This window comes from Chanos chanos, chromosome 8 (genome assembly GCF_902362185.1).
Source record: "Chanos chanos chromosome 8, fChaCha1.1, whole genome shotgun sequence".
NCBI classification, from domain to species: Eukaryota; Metazoa; Chordata; class Actinopteri; order Gonorynchiformes; family Chanidae; genus Chanos; species Chanos chanos.
Window position 1 is genome coordinate 25,068,956 of NC_044502.1, and position 13,934 is coordinate 25,082,889.

At 37.9% G+C, this 13,934-nt stretch overlaps 1 protein-coding gene across 1 annotated transcript; it reads right to left on the reverse strand.

Moving 5' to 3' along the window:
* Window positions 1-2,907: 2,907 nt before the first annotated feature.
* LOC115819498 (myelin-associated glycoprotein-like) lies at window positions 2,908-13,391 on the reverse strand. The gene is made up of 7 exons (XM_030783007.1): window positions 13,333-13,391; window positions 12,857-13,231; window positions 10,417-10,710; window positions 9,917-9,967; window positions 8,280-8,312; window positions 6,855-6,902; window positions 2,908-3,125 (listed from the first exon to the last, which is right to left on the reverse strand). Exons 1-7 carry the CDS (start codon window positions 13,376-13,378, stop codon window positions 2,908-2,910), a joined length of 1,065 nt encoding a protein of 354 aa, XP_030638867.1. The 5' UTR covers window positions 13,379-13,391.
* Between the last annotated feature and the right edge of the window lie 543 nt (window positions 13,392-13,934).

The window sequence follows — 13,934 nt, forward strand, 5'->3', positions numbered from 1 at the left end:
TCGTGCAGAACGCCGCTGCACGCCTGGTATTCAACCTCCCTAAGCACTCTCATGTCACTTCACTGCTTACTGCGCTCCACTGGCTTCCGGTAGCAGCCCGCATCCAGTCCAAGACACTGGTGCGGGCCTACCTGGCCACAAGAGGCTCTGCCCCATCATACCTTCAGTCTCTTATAACGCCATACACCCCAACTAGGACCCTCCGCTCCACGTCCTCCGGACAACTGACGGTCCCCTCACTCCGGGAACCCGGCAGCCGCTCCTCCCGACCACGCCTCTTCTCCGCCATTGCCTCGAGGTGGTGGAACGACCTCCCCCATGCAGTCAAGACTGCGGAATCTCTTACCATCTTCCGCAGGAAACTGAAAACCCACCTCTTTAGAACACACCTGTCCCCCAATGCCTAACCTCCCTTCCCTAGAGAAAAAAAAAAGAAAAAAAAAAAAAACCTTTGTCTTGTATTTCTGTTTGTAAAAGTATTCCAGGGGCGCAATGCGACGGGGCAATTTGACGCTCAGTCTTATTATGATCTCTGTTGAAGGTATTAGAAATCCGACTGATGCACCAACTGTAAGTCGCTTTGGTAAAAAGCGTCTGCCAAATAACTAAATTGTAAAAATTGTAATTGATCAATATTCTTATTACATTATACGCGTATCATTATTACATTATGTGCACTTATTACATGATTAGTTGCTACAAGGTAGACCAAGGTAGGAACTGAAACAGACCAGGATATACAGGACTACACAGGACGGGACTCAGGAACACGATCTCAGCTAACACAGGACATGGAATCAGGGGACTCAAATGGCATAAAACAGACAGGTAAATTCTTAACAATGCCGCACAGAATAACAGGGCTTGGTCTTGAGCAAAGACTTTGCAAAAGGGAACTAAAAAGACAGAGTTATACATATAAATTCAAACCAGACTTATGAACAGAACACAGGTGAAACTGGGCTTCACTGAACAGAAACAGGTGCAGCTGATGATTGAACCAAAAGGGTGTGGCAACTACTCAGGATCTCCTACTGTTTCAACTGCATTAAAATAATTGAATACAGATAGCACACTCAAACATTTTTGAGTTAGTGGTTCTTTCATAGTTTTTCTCACTTTGGAAAGAGGCTGCATGTCTCAAAATTTCAGAATACTTCATTTAATTGACTGCATCAATATTGCCCTCTGTTGTTGCTAAGCACATTCACACTTAGTATACTCTAGATGAGCAGGTCAGCTAAAAAAATGCATATTATTTTTACAAACTCAATTACATATCTAAATATCTATCTATCTATATCTATCTATCTATCTTGAAGTGTGTACATGAAGACATGTACATGTTTAATGTGTTAAAAATATTTATGATTAACAAATCAGTTAATATGGTCCATTACGTCAGCTATCTTTATAGTCATGTATGAGTGAACACAGTGATGCTGTTATTTCAGCTAAGACAATACATGAATACACCCTGAATTAGTTTGGTTTCATCATAACCAGATGCATCCTGCTGGTGAATATATATGATCTTAATAATTTTTTAATTACAAAGGGGAAATTTGCCCTTGTGTACCTAAAATATGTGGGTTGTCTTTGATGCAAAAAAAAAAAAAAGTCAGATTAATGACACTTGTGGGTTTTTTTTTTTCCCTCTTCTATGTATTTACTCATATCTCTCCGGACTCAGGAAAAAACTCCCTTTTCAGTCAAATTTTAGCTTAAAACATGGTGTCATGTTTTGAAGTAGGTTCTGGATGCATACGCAGTTCTCTGTTTTATTAAAAATAAGGAAATACAACAAAAAACTTCATGGAGCTTGTAGGATTCTAGACATAGGACTGACAATACACGACACACTGACAACTCAATTCCACACAAAGAAAGAAGGGAAGCCAGAAGTATTTACACAGAAACAGAACAGGACTAGACTAATCAACTCAGGTGAAACTAATGATTAAACTAACAAGGGGAAGCAAAGGAAACCAAGAAGTAACAAAGTGACCAGCAAAGGGGGAATGAGAAAATCACGGTGTCACACACTGAACTTTTTTTGGATTTCAAAATAAAACAACAGGTCAAGAAAGATGCATGCACTGTCTATGACTGACCTGAACTTGGACCTAACTGAGACTATACATACATCATATAGCTAGTTGCATGCTCAATATATGTGTCTCTGATGGACAGTTTCATATTATGGCATGCTCTCATTTATAGATTAACTGTTGACACAGGTAGCATGTTCAATGTTATGGTAAATCACTGTAACTTTGGGCATATGTTTGCAGATGAAGGAAAATAAGTTTTTGAGTAACCACATTTTAGAATCCAAACATTTGTTTAAAAAATATCTGAGGTACTGACTATTGGCATTTTTGTGAAATATGGTGAGAGCAGATAACTAAAAGGGGTGGAAAGAGACCTTACAGAGATGGGCAATTTTAGGTTTGGTTTCACACAGCTGCATCAGCTGGGGCTGTGGTGTGTGAAGATGTGAGATGTGAAGGGGGTGAGGGAGTACAGAAGAGGACTCTCTGAAGTGAAGTGGACAGGCTTCACCCCAGGAGAGGGGACAAATAGACACAGAAGATAAGATAACTGACATATTTGCATGTTGTACAGCTTGACCCAGATCAGGGCAAGTTTGACTGAACAGAACAAACACAACTGCAACTGGCTTCTCTCCATCTTGTGTGTCTAAACAGTCCCTACCATCCAGCTTACCCTACCATCATTTGACCCTACTGGCTTATTCGATCCATTATTCAGTTATCACTATCGCATACTGTGTGTGTGTGTGTGTGTGTGTATCCTTTTGTTTGGTCCTACTCTTTGCAAAGTCTCTCATATCACTGGGTTACCAAGCCATTGTGTTTGTGTTATGGCCCCGTGACAGAAACACTAGGGAGACACAGCTAGCGACTCATTGACGATTGGCACCCGTGAGCTGCAGAATAGAAGCAGGAGTCTGGGGAAGGGAGTTTGCTGTGGTGGTGTTCGGGAAACATCTCTACCCTGTTCCCCAAACTCTGCTGAGTTCCCATCAGAAATGACTGCCACCAGCTGAGCAGGCCAACAGATGGCAAGTGCAGAGGCCAATCCTGGGTGCGTGTGTCTTCCTGGTGGCCCAACGTGTTTTCATGTTTACAGAAGAAAAAGAGTTAGTTCCTATAAATCCATTCACTTACACCTTTGAGCTTTGAGTTTAAAGAAAATGTTCCTGGACAACATTGTCAACTTGCACCACCATGGAAAATGAGTTCCCATTCCTACTGTGCCCTGTTTTACCGTCAAGGAACTAATCTTGACCATCTTTAAGACTGGAAGATTGTAAAAATGCACAGTGCACTCACTGATTATTCAGCATGGTTTGCTATGAGAAAGATCTGCCTAAGCTGAGTAAAAGTTTGGTCCTCAGTTTGGTCTCAGCTCTCTGATAGCTCCTTTCCACTAGGATGGTGCTGGTGCCAGTGCCAGTGCTGCCTTGGTGCCTTTGGAGAACCGGCTCGCATTTCCACAGGTTTGGGAACCAAACGCTACGTAGTGAAAGTCTGGGTAATTTCCGTGGGGAAAAATAATGTCGGACAGAACGCATCTGCTTGCTTTTTATAAATTTACTTTGACGGTAGGCTTCCACACAGTGAAACACCTCATGAATTTTGCACTAAAACTTTTCGCTCTGGGGGCAAAATTCATGAAAATAGTATGTCACCTAGCTTAAAAGTTTAAACGAGTGTTTAAATGGAGGTCATCATTGAAAACATATATATTTGTGAGCAAATTATCAAAGATATGTGTGAGAATCATAGATGCTGTATGCCCATGTCCACTGGAATAGGACCAATGGCAACTACATGCAGTAGATACCACAAAATGAGCCTTACAAACTTGTTTGATATTGTTTGATATTTATTCCATGCTGACTGATTATTGTATAGTTTTAAGTGTGCCCCCTGAATTATGGCAATGGACACAGACAACAAAGAGGAATTTATCCTACCAACTCTTATCTGGCTTAAATAATAATAATGATACATGGTGCTGAGAGTCAGAAACCTGGTTGAATCATGCATTTTACTGTTATCAAAGCCAGCTACAACACATCTTAAGTCAGACGGGGGATGAAATGATGTAAAAACTAATGTTAACACTTGTTAGTAGTTTAAGAAGAGGCAATCCACAACTCTTTTTACAGAGCAATAAATGGGACTTGGGCCATGTAGGCTACTTTCTTCAGTCAACTGTCCTTGCTTAACTTGGTAGTTGATAACTTCAGCCAGGTTGAAGTCTTCAGTTTCATGTGGGTAGTGGAATATCTTTGTCTGTCCTCTGTTCTCATTTGTAAGAAATGTGGATATTGTAAGAAACAGCTGCAATCCAAGGGCATTCAGCTAGCTTTACTCCATTGTGGCATTGACTTCCTTTGTTGAGAGTGTGAGAAAATCTGAGAAGTTTTAGTATGTGGAGGAATATAGCCCATAATGCCTATAGCTGATTAACCGTACACAATAAAATGTAGCAAATTAATAGTAAAATTATCAATGCATTTAAAAAAATGAAAAATTAAGCATTAACAGTAGAAATTGTAACGTATTAATAGTAAAATGATTCAATTAATGTTAGATTATTTTTGCATAAAATGTCATAAAGTCCTAAGACTATGCAGAGGACAACATCCAACAGCAATCTGTAGACTGTGAAGCGAGTCAAGTTTGGGTATTTCATGGTGAAAACGCATCTCAGCTGAGTGGTGTCATGCAGTTAGGTGAACATGTACAGAAGATTATTAAACATTTCCATAAATGTTGAGATCGGCAACATTATTATAGTTATCCTTAAGAAAAGAAAGAGACAGAGAGAGAGACTGCAGTCAGTATTCTCACATAAAGCCACAATTATTCTGTATAATCTTGGTTTGAGTGTGCACAAGTAAAAGTCAATGTAGTTTTTCAGTAATGGAGTTGTTTTAGAACTGTGTTTGGCAACATGTGCTGAACCTAAAAAACCTGCAGTAAGATTAAATTCTAAACCGGAATTTTTGTCCAGATATTATTGCATGGACTAATTTGAAAAATGCATCACAGGTTTCATGAAAATGAACAAAGCAGTTCAGAAATCTTCAACGATGGCATATATCATTTAATACTGTGTATGGGCAGGATACCTTAAATACATATCAGAGCTGTAAGCATAGATACCATATAGATGATATGTGTTTCAACAGGGGCAAGATGAAAGTGGCACTTACTCCTCCATAACCTCCTCCAGACTTGTAGGCTTTCTGTTCACTGTGGTATGTATGAGAAAGACAGTGCATGTAAGAAAGAGAGTGAACACTTATGACTGAGACAGAAAGACAAAAGAAAAACAAAAGATGTTTAGCTGATTCAAGTTTGGAGTTAGTGTAAAAAAACAAAATATTTGGTGGTCCCACAGGACTGGGCTGGGATCAGTGGAGCAGAGTGCAGTAAAAACACAGTGAGATAAAAACAAGGAATGATTGAAATACCATGGTGGTGTGGGACAGCGGGCTTTAGAGAATGCTTTTGTGGCAGGCACTGTGCTTACATTGTTGGACCTAAAAGAGAAAATAAACATTTAAAATCATTTTCAGGTGACAGTGGAGGAGATTACACTAAAGCAACTCAATCAGGCCGAATGTGTTATTTAATCAGTCAGATGATGATGAATCACCTTTTCTGGGAAATGTAAAAGCAATTAATGACTGATTTTTCCCGCTTTTGTCACTGCATGTTGGGGGCATGGCCAAGTAAGCCAGGTAAGAATAAGATTAAATCAAGTTTGTATGGGAATAGTACTGAGCACTGCAAAGTCAGAATACCCCCCATAAATGGACTTTTACTTATTTTATATGTATTTTTATATTTATTCTCTCAATAATTAGAATTTATTTATTCAATGTGTTATATTTATATACTCACATGTGTTACACCTTTGTGTGTGTTTGTGCGTATGCGTGTGTGTATGAATGTGTGTGCGTGTTTGAGATAGATGCTTACTTATAACCAACGCTCATGTCAGATCTGTGATCAGGTTGTCTTCTGTGATGAAGAAAAATCAGATAATCAGCATGAAATCAGAGAAATGCATTACAGTTTGACTAAGCTTTCAATCTGAAACCTCAATGATTAATAAAGTTTAGTAAATCTCAGCACATTCTGTGTTGAAAATTACATGAACAAACAGTAGTACTTGTATATTATGTGTTCCTAGCCCATGTGAATAATGTTTTTTAAAAGATGTATGACTCATCTAGTGAGTCTTTACCTGGAAAACCTGTTCCAAAATGACCTCCTGCATTGAAGGAAAAGGAAATTGTTCATTCTGCTTTTCCAGAACCATCATTACACTTTGGTGACCTTCCAAAATGACAAACTCACTCAATATCTAAGCTGCATATCCTAATTAGGGTCATGTGGGGTGCTGAAGCCTATCCCAGCATTCATTGGACTAAAGACAGGGAAACAGCCTGGACAGGTCACCAGTCCATCGCGGGGCAGACACACGGACAAACACATTCACACCTAGGGTCAATTTATTATCTCCAATTAGCCTGCTTGCATGTCTTTGGAAACTGGAACTCCCAGAGGAAACCCATGCAGACACGGGGAGAACATGCAAACCCCACACAGAAAACACTACCCACTGCACGACCATGTGCCTAAAATGATAAACTAAAAACCAGTATTGCAGAGAAATAGGCAAAAGATAACATAGTCATTCACTGGCCATTCAGTCAGTAGTTAGCGTGTGAGTATATGTGTGAGTATGTCCAGTATGTGTTCACTAATTTCAATGTTAACGGATGTAGTGAAAGGAGCACTAACCTTTGTGGTGTTCTGCCGCCATCATCCTGGGAACGTCCAGATCTAAATCTATTGGTTTAAAAAGGAGACACGTGATTAATAATCATAGTCAGGGATCAAATACTAACAAATCTCTCACTGTATGTCATTTCACACAGTTCTAAACTGTTAAGTTCTATGTCTGCCCTAATGAAGGAATGGTACTACAGAAGGATTAAAGAATGTAACTGGAGAATATTAGCACATTAAGGAATGTTGCTGAAAATATGACTTCCCACACCGCGAGTGAAACTGAAGGAGCAGCTGTATAAAGTTAATGTCTTCACAGATGCTGTGTTCTGTTGCTGCTCTGTTTTTGTTTTAAAATACAAGCAATAACTTTAGATTTCAGGCTGCAGAGATACACCCTGGTTTATTAGAAAGCTACATTCATAAAAGAAAATATTACATGGGTCCTGTAAACATTGCTTGATTAATTCTTGTGTCATAAACTTTTCAGTTTTCTCCTTATTATTTGCCTGCTCAGATCATTTAACAATATGGAGCCAATCTGGCAGATGAAACACTGAGACCCACATCATCAGCTGTAGTTAGACCTGCCTTTTCTGATAGCTGTATGTTGTAACCATAGCTGCAGGGGAGAACAGACTGAAAATGCTACCTTTACATTTGCTTTTATCATTTTGTCATTACTAGTTTTCTGTATAGTTTGTCAGACTAGCTTATGGCTGTTAGACAGATACAACTCTTATGTCTCTCTTATTTCTGTTCAATCATTTGTGTGTCTATGTTGGTATATTATAACCAGTCATAACTCTGAGTGTCAATTGTCTTAATCTTTAGTCTTTCTCTGCTTCTTTATGTGACATACACGTTACATATTAGAATGTGCTTGGAAACCTTTTTAAACTTTTAAGAATTTATATAATGCAGTACATTTTGTCTGGACAGTGTCCCATTTTACTTTTTGGTGTCAGCAGTCTGTGACATATTAATCTTGTAGCCTTCGTGTAGCCTTTTAGTCCCACAATGCTTAGTTGTGAAAAGGTCTGTGCCTCTTTGGTTAAATTAGGCAGTAAGTATCTTCACAAAACCTTGCATAACCCAGCTGTCAGAAGGGCATGGTTGTCCAATGATCAAACACATGTTTATTTGTTTCGTGAGGCCAGGCCATTTTTGCCAGTCAAGTTGATACAGCACACTAGGATCCATTAAGTAACCCAAACACCATTTTCTAATTCATGGAGAAAAACTTGACTAAAACTTCTTAGTTAGTAGAAAGTTTTAGATATGCTCTTGCCTTATATTGAAATGGCAGTACTATTAGCCATATGTCAGCCCTGGTAATCAAACTGATTTCTTATTTTCCTTTTGGCAAAGCCATTTTGTTTGAAATATATTTTAAGGTCTGCAGCAGAGACAGAGAGTAAATAAACTCATTCTTACCTGCGAGAAAATCTGGAAATACGATCCCACATTCTGAGTATAGAACACAGATGATGTAGGGGGAAAAATTGACATTGGTGAGATGCATTCATAAAACACAGTCAGCACCTTCATTCTTCTTTGCCTCTATGATCAAAAGAATTTTTTCTCTGTTTTATAGTGAAGCAGAACCATTCCGTAAAGAAAAGTAATGTTTACTATATTTTTTGCAATTATAATAATATAATTATAATTTTATTTTCTATCTGTCTATCTATCTGTCTATTGGTCTGTCTGTGTGTGTGTGTGCGCGTGCACGCATGCATGTGCACGTATATATATATATAAAATTGAGTGACATTTCTGCTTACTGATTTCTGGATTGAAGATCTTGTATACGATTCCTAGAGAAAATAAAATAATGTTTAGTGTATGCAACATGAGCTCAGTATTTGCCAGCTTTATGTATGTATAGTTTCTGTAGTTGTATAAAATTGTGAAAATGTAAAATGTATTTCATTGTGAAAATGTATGGGATTGATAAAACAGCACTTAAACTTCAGAAAAATACAATGGCTTTGGGTTTTTTTTTTTTTTTTTTGGCTTGTGGTAATCTCACTGCTTCACATTAGCATGAGGTCCAAAACTGTGGTTGATGTCTAGTTTACCCAGCTGCCTGAAAGGTATGATTGCCCAATGAATGGTCAAACACATCATGTTTATATGTCTTGTGAACCTAGGCCCTTTTTTTCCAGTCACACTGACAGTATACAAGAATCCATTAAGTAACCCATATAATATTCATCAGTTTATTTTATTTTATTTTACATATAGGACAAAGTCCTATTTTTGATTATGTTATGAGGGTGCATTGCCTTCTGGTATTTTGGTGCTTAAGAATAAATAAATGGAGAAAAAATGTATTTAATTTTAAAGAAAAAAGACTGGAACTGCTTATAGTAAGTAGTAGGTCCTAAACAATTAGATTTTCAAAATCAGTTTAGCAGGAATTACGTATTGGTGAGTAGGACAGTCTAAAAGTAGACAGCAGTGCAGTGATGAACCTCAATGTCTTGTGAATTTATGTTTGAGTCACTGTAAAACCTTTTAACCATAACAGAACAATAATGAATTTAATAGCACTTTAATTCTTTAGATATATGACCAAAGTTCTGTGATTTCCACTGGCCCCACCCAGATTTTGACAGTGAGTTGATGAGTTGGATGTGTGAATGTCCAACTCTGTTAATAAACAATGTATTCTGTCCAGCTGAATTTGGTTTTGACGGCCTCTTGCACTGATGTAGAACTGCTTATTTTCTAAATGTTTGTACATGTTCTCTGGTTTTGGGCAGTTTCATTTCAAGAGTAAAGGACTGGATTGTAAGTTTAATTATCTGTTCATCGACTAAAATCGCTACATGGCACATTGATGTGACTCACAGCCAGCATGCCATTTTAAGAGCTGGTATGGACTCCCATGTATATACATTGGAATACTACATATATGATATATATATATTTTAAAGTGAGTTTATAGCAAAAAACTACACAGATTATAGTATATGTACATATATGTATTTTATCAGTAGACTGTTTGACTTACTTGTATTTTTTTGTGACGCAGAAGCATGCTGCTCCAAAAAGAAGAGCAGTACCAAGAACAGCTGCCACAGGGACAATAATGGTTTGAATGAGGTCTGGTTTCGCTGTGAAGAGAAATAAACACTTACTGAACTGCTTGCAAAGAACAAACAAACAACAATACGGACATAATTAGTAGCTGGTGTACTATGTATGTCATGGTACGTAAATGTGTATTACGAGAACTGACTGATGTGACACTGTTGCCCTCTGATTCTCGTGCTTTTTCAGTATAACAGAAGTGTTATAATTATTACAATCACTGAATAACATTCTGTATTGCTAGATGTGCTTAAATGTAAACATCTGTAGAGAATAAACATAGCACACTCAAACACTCTGATTTAGTTGTTCTTTTGGTGTCTCTGACTGCACACTGAGTATTGCTTTCTGTTGCTGCTAATCACATGTAGACTTAGAATAGTAAAATGACCAGGTCAGCCAAATGCATATTATTATTACAAGCACAGATCAGCCATTAGGACAGTTAGGCATGGAATTGAAAATGTCTTACTTTTGATGTAAATTTTGCCTCTGGCTTTTGATTCCAGTTTTCCATAGAATGTGGCAGTGCAGGTTATTTCTTTGTGGTCATCCTCCTTGCTGGGGTTGAAGGAGAGGATAGACTCCACTTCCCAGTTTCCATGCCCGATGTTCTTGTGATGCATTTTACTGTGCTCGTTACGGTGATTCCAGGTTAGAGAGGGAGGGTGCGAGGGGCAGGTGTGTATGACAGAGCATTTGAGAACTATGGGTGTGTCCTCTGTAATGGACTCAGGAGTGTGTAACTCTGGAGCTTTTGGGTGTTCTACATGAGCAAACAGCAAACAAACTGAGTCTGGGCTCAATCTTGTGGACAAGAAATATTTAAAAACATTATGAAATGACACAAATCTTCACATGAATTTTATATTCACATAAAAATGTTTCACATAAAGCGGGCATTCATGCAGTGCTAGAGGTGAAGATGTGATTCTTATTCATTGTAAAATGTCAGCATGAGATAATTTTTTCTTTTTTTTGCACCCCTCCTTTGCTCATGTCTTATCAAGAACATTTCTGTCACAATCCAGCCTGGTCCTTCCACTGTTTAGCCACGTTTTCCCTCTCTCCCGATTTGTGTTCTGTTTCTTGGGTTCCACTCCACATTTGTGTATTTGCACCAATCACCAGCCTTCCCTCTACTCACCTGTTCACCATTCTCTCATTAGTCTGTGTTTTAAAAGCCTTGTCTCACCACTCACTTCTTGCCAGATTATTCTCGCCACTTTTTGGAAGGTTCTTTCGCAATTTCATGTATGTTTTCTGACTTCTGTTCATGTTTGACTTCTGCCTGTTTCCTGGATTTTTGCTCTTGTCTTGCCTTTTTGCTTTTTGTAATTGCCTGGACTGTTTTTGCCCTCCTCATCTGTGACCTGTGCGTGCTCACATTTGATTACTGCTTTGCCCTCCTCTGTGCATCTGCCTCTTGTATTGGACTGATCTCTAGTTATTTAGGACTCTGCTTGGACTCAAACCACATTTTTTGCCTGATCCCCATTTTTGCCTTTTTGTGAATTAACCATGAACATTGCCTGCTGTTTTCTGTTTTGCTGAAAGTTTTGATCATTAAAATCACCTTTTTAAATACAATCTCTCAAGAGTCTGCTTCTGGGTCCATATTCTGTATCCCAGGCCTCACAGGCCGTGACAATTTCTGTCAATTAATGCTTCAGTTAATATCTCTGTAATATTTCTGTAGGTGACTGAATCCATGAAAGAGCTAAACTTTATTTTCAGGAGACAATTAATTTGAAATATTTTGTGCCTAACAATTTTGCTGAAGAAGCAGTATTCCCAACATGAACTCGGTAGATCTTATCATTTGAGCTAATATGTTGTAATTGAATTTATATTGTATGTTTGAGATTTCTAATTACCCATAGATTTGTTTTGTTCTGTAAAAGAACTGGCTATGTCTACCTAATAAAATTCAACTCTGTCGTTTGGTTGATTTGGTGAGATGGAAATGAAAGGAACTATAAAATAGTACTTTGGCTAATTTTACCAAAGGACACTGTTTTGGGATTGTGATGCAAAGGACTCTTTTGGTCAGCTTTACCATGAGCCATCTTAAGGCTGTGACACCAGGGACTCTGCACTTCTTTTTGTTTTTTTGTTTATTTAATCTTGTCCATCTCTAATCGTTTGTAATAATCTTGTTACTACTGAAATATCAATATTTGTTGAGTATATTTCTGTTCTACTGCTTGCATCATTGAAATGACCTGTGCTGCCTTGTTCGGTTAGTTTCATTCCTATTTTGAGTGACAGCTTTCCAACCATGTGGCATAGTCAAACTACACTGGTAAATGATCAGTCGGTGTCATTCCATATGTAGAACAATGTGAAAGGCAAAAAACACGCTGAAGTACACTTTCAGCTGTGATTTGGACCACATTTGTATGTACGACAAAATCCAGTTCCAAGCAGTGTGAACTGTATGCTATTTAAATCTGAAGTGGTCCTAGTGAATTTTTAAAAATAATTCTTGAAAAAAGAAATAACCTGACCTCTTCTTATCAAGAATAATTAATTAATATATCTTGTAATATATGGCATTTACGATTCTGATTCATCCCCCTGTGGGTATACAGTGCATTTATGTCTTCCATTCTTTGGTAGTTTGTCTAGGTGCTAATATCATCTCCATTTCCTGGCATATTTTGGGGTGAAATGTGGTTTTGGTGGTTATATGCTGTTATTGCACTGCTTAGTGTTATTGTTATTTCCCTGGTCTTTGCTGAGGAGATGTTTTTCTTTCCTTTTTCGTTCATACCTTTTTCCTTTTATTAGACAGCAGTTACACGAGGCTATTTCAAATTATGTGGCATTTTTAAATCCCCTTGAATATACACTCTGTTTATGAACACTTAAGTTTTCTGTTAAAGCAATGAGATACAGAGCGTACTCACCAACAATATGGATGTCAATGCAGTTTTTCACAAAGGAATACTTATCGAGGTCTTGGACTTCAGTCCTGAAACAAAATGGACCATTGTCGTGATTTTCTACTCGGTTGATTTCCAAAGTGCAGTTTTGATCGCCCAGGGAACCGAGTAGTTGGGTACGTTCTTTAAAGGTGTCTTTAATCTTGAACTTGTCATCATGGTAGATGCAGTCATCGCGATTGTTCTTGGTGTGCCAGATACCCTTCACGCGTGATGTTGGTTTCTTGGTTCCTGGATACTTGAACGTGCAGGGTACCACAACACAAGATGCGACCAGAGCATTAATCTCACTGACCACAGAGACTTGCCACTCTTCAGCAAACACAAATCCACTGATGGCTGTGATAAGGCAAATGATCAAAACATCAGAGAATACCAACAAAAGCTAAAAAGAAAGCAAGATATAATTATAGACAATCAAACTTTCATAAAAAATATACCAATTATAAAAAGCCAGTAGAATGTGTGCCTTCCTTGGACATCCATATTGGTGGTGCTGGCTGGATGTGCTACAGATATGATGAAAAGAACAATATCGAGAATCAATCATGCATATTACTGAAGCATCAGCCATTAATAACAGATTACTGATTACTTTGAATTCTACACAAAGATCAGTTCAGGGTTTATGTACATCCTCATTTATTACTAGGATTTATTACCACTCCAAGAAACAACTTGGACTTCAAGCTATCAAAAGCATGTTTACACTTTTTGCACATCAAGAACACTTTTGTCATCCACCAACACAGTGACTGTTTAAATCAGAATTAAATTTGAGCTCTTATGTCTTATGCATCACTATTACAATCAACTCATCATGACAATTGTAGTCTCCTTCCCTCCATAACTGCAAGTATATTTTTCTTTTCTTTTCTTTCAACAAATACATTTAGACCAGGAGGCCCAAATACATTTGACCCAAATCCTTTCTCATCTTACCCTGTCAGGCTCAGTAAAACATTATGCATGTGTATGTGGGTTGATTTGAACAAAGGTAAAATTAACAAAGTTTTGACAAAATGAGGACAAACACAGGAGA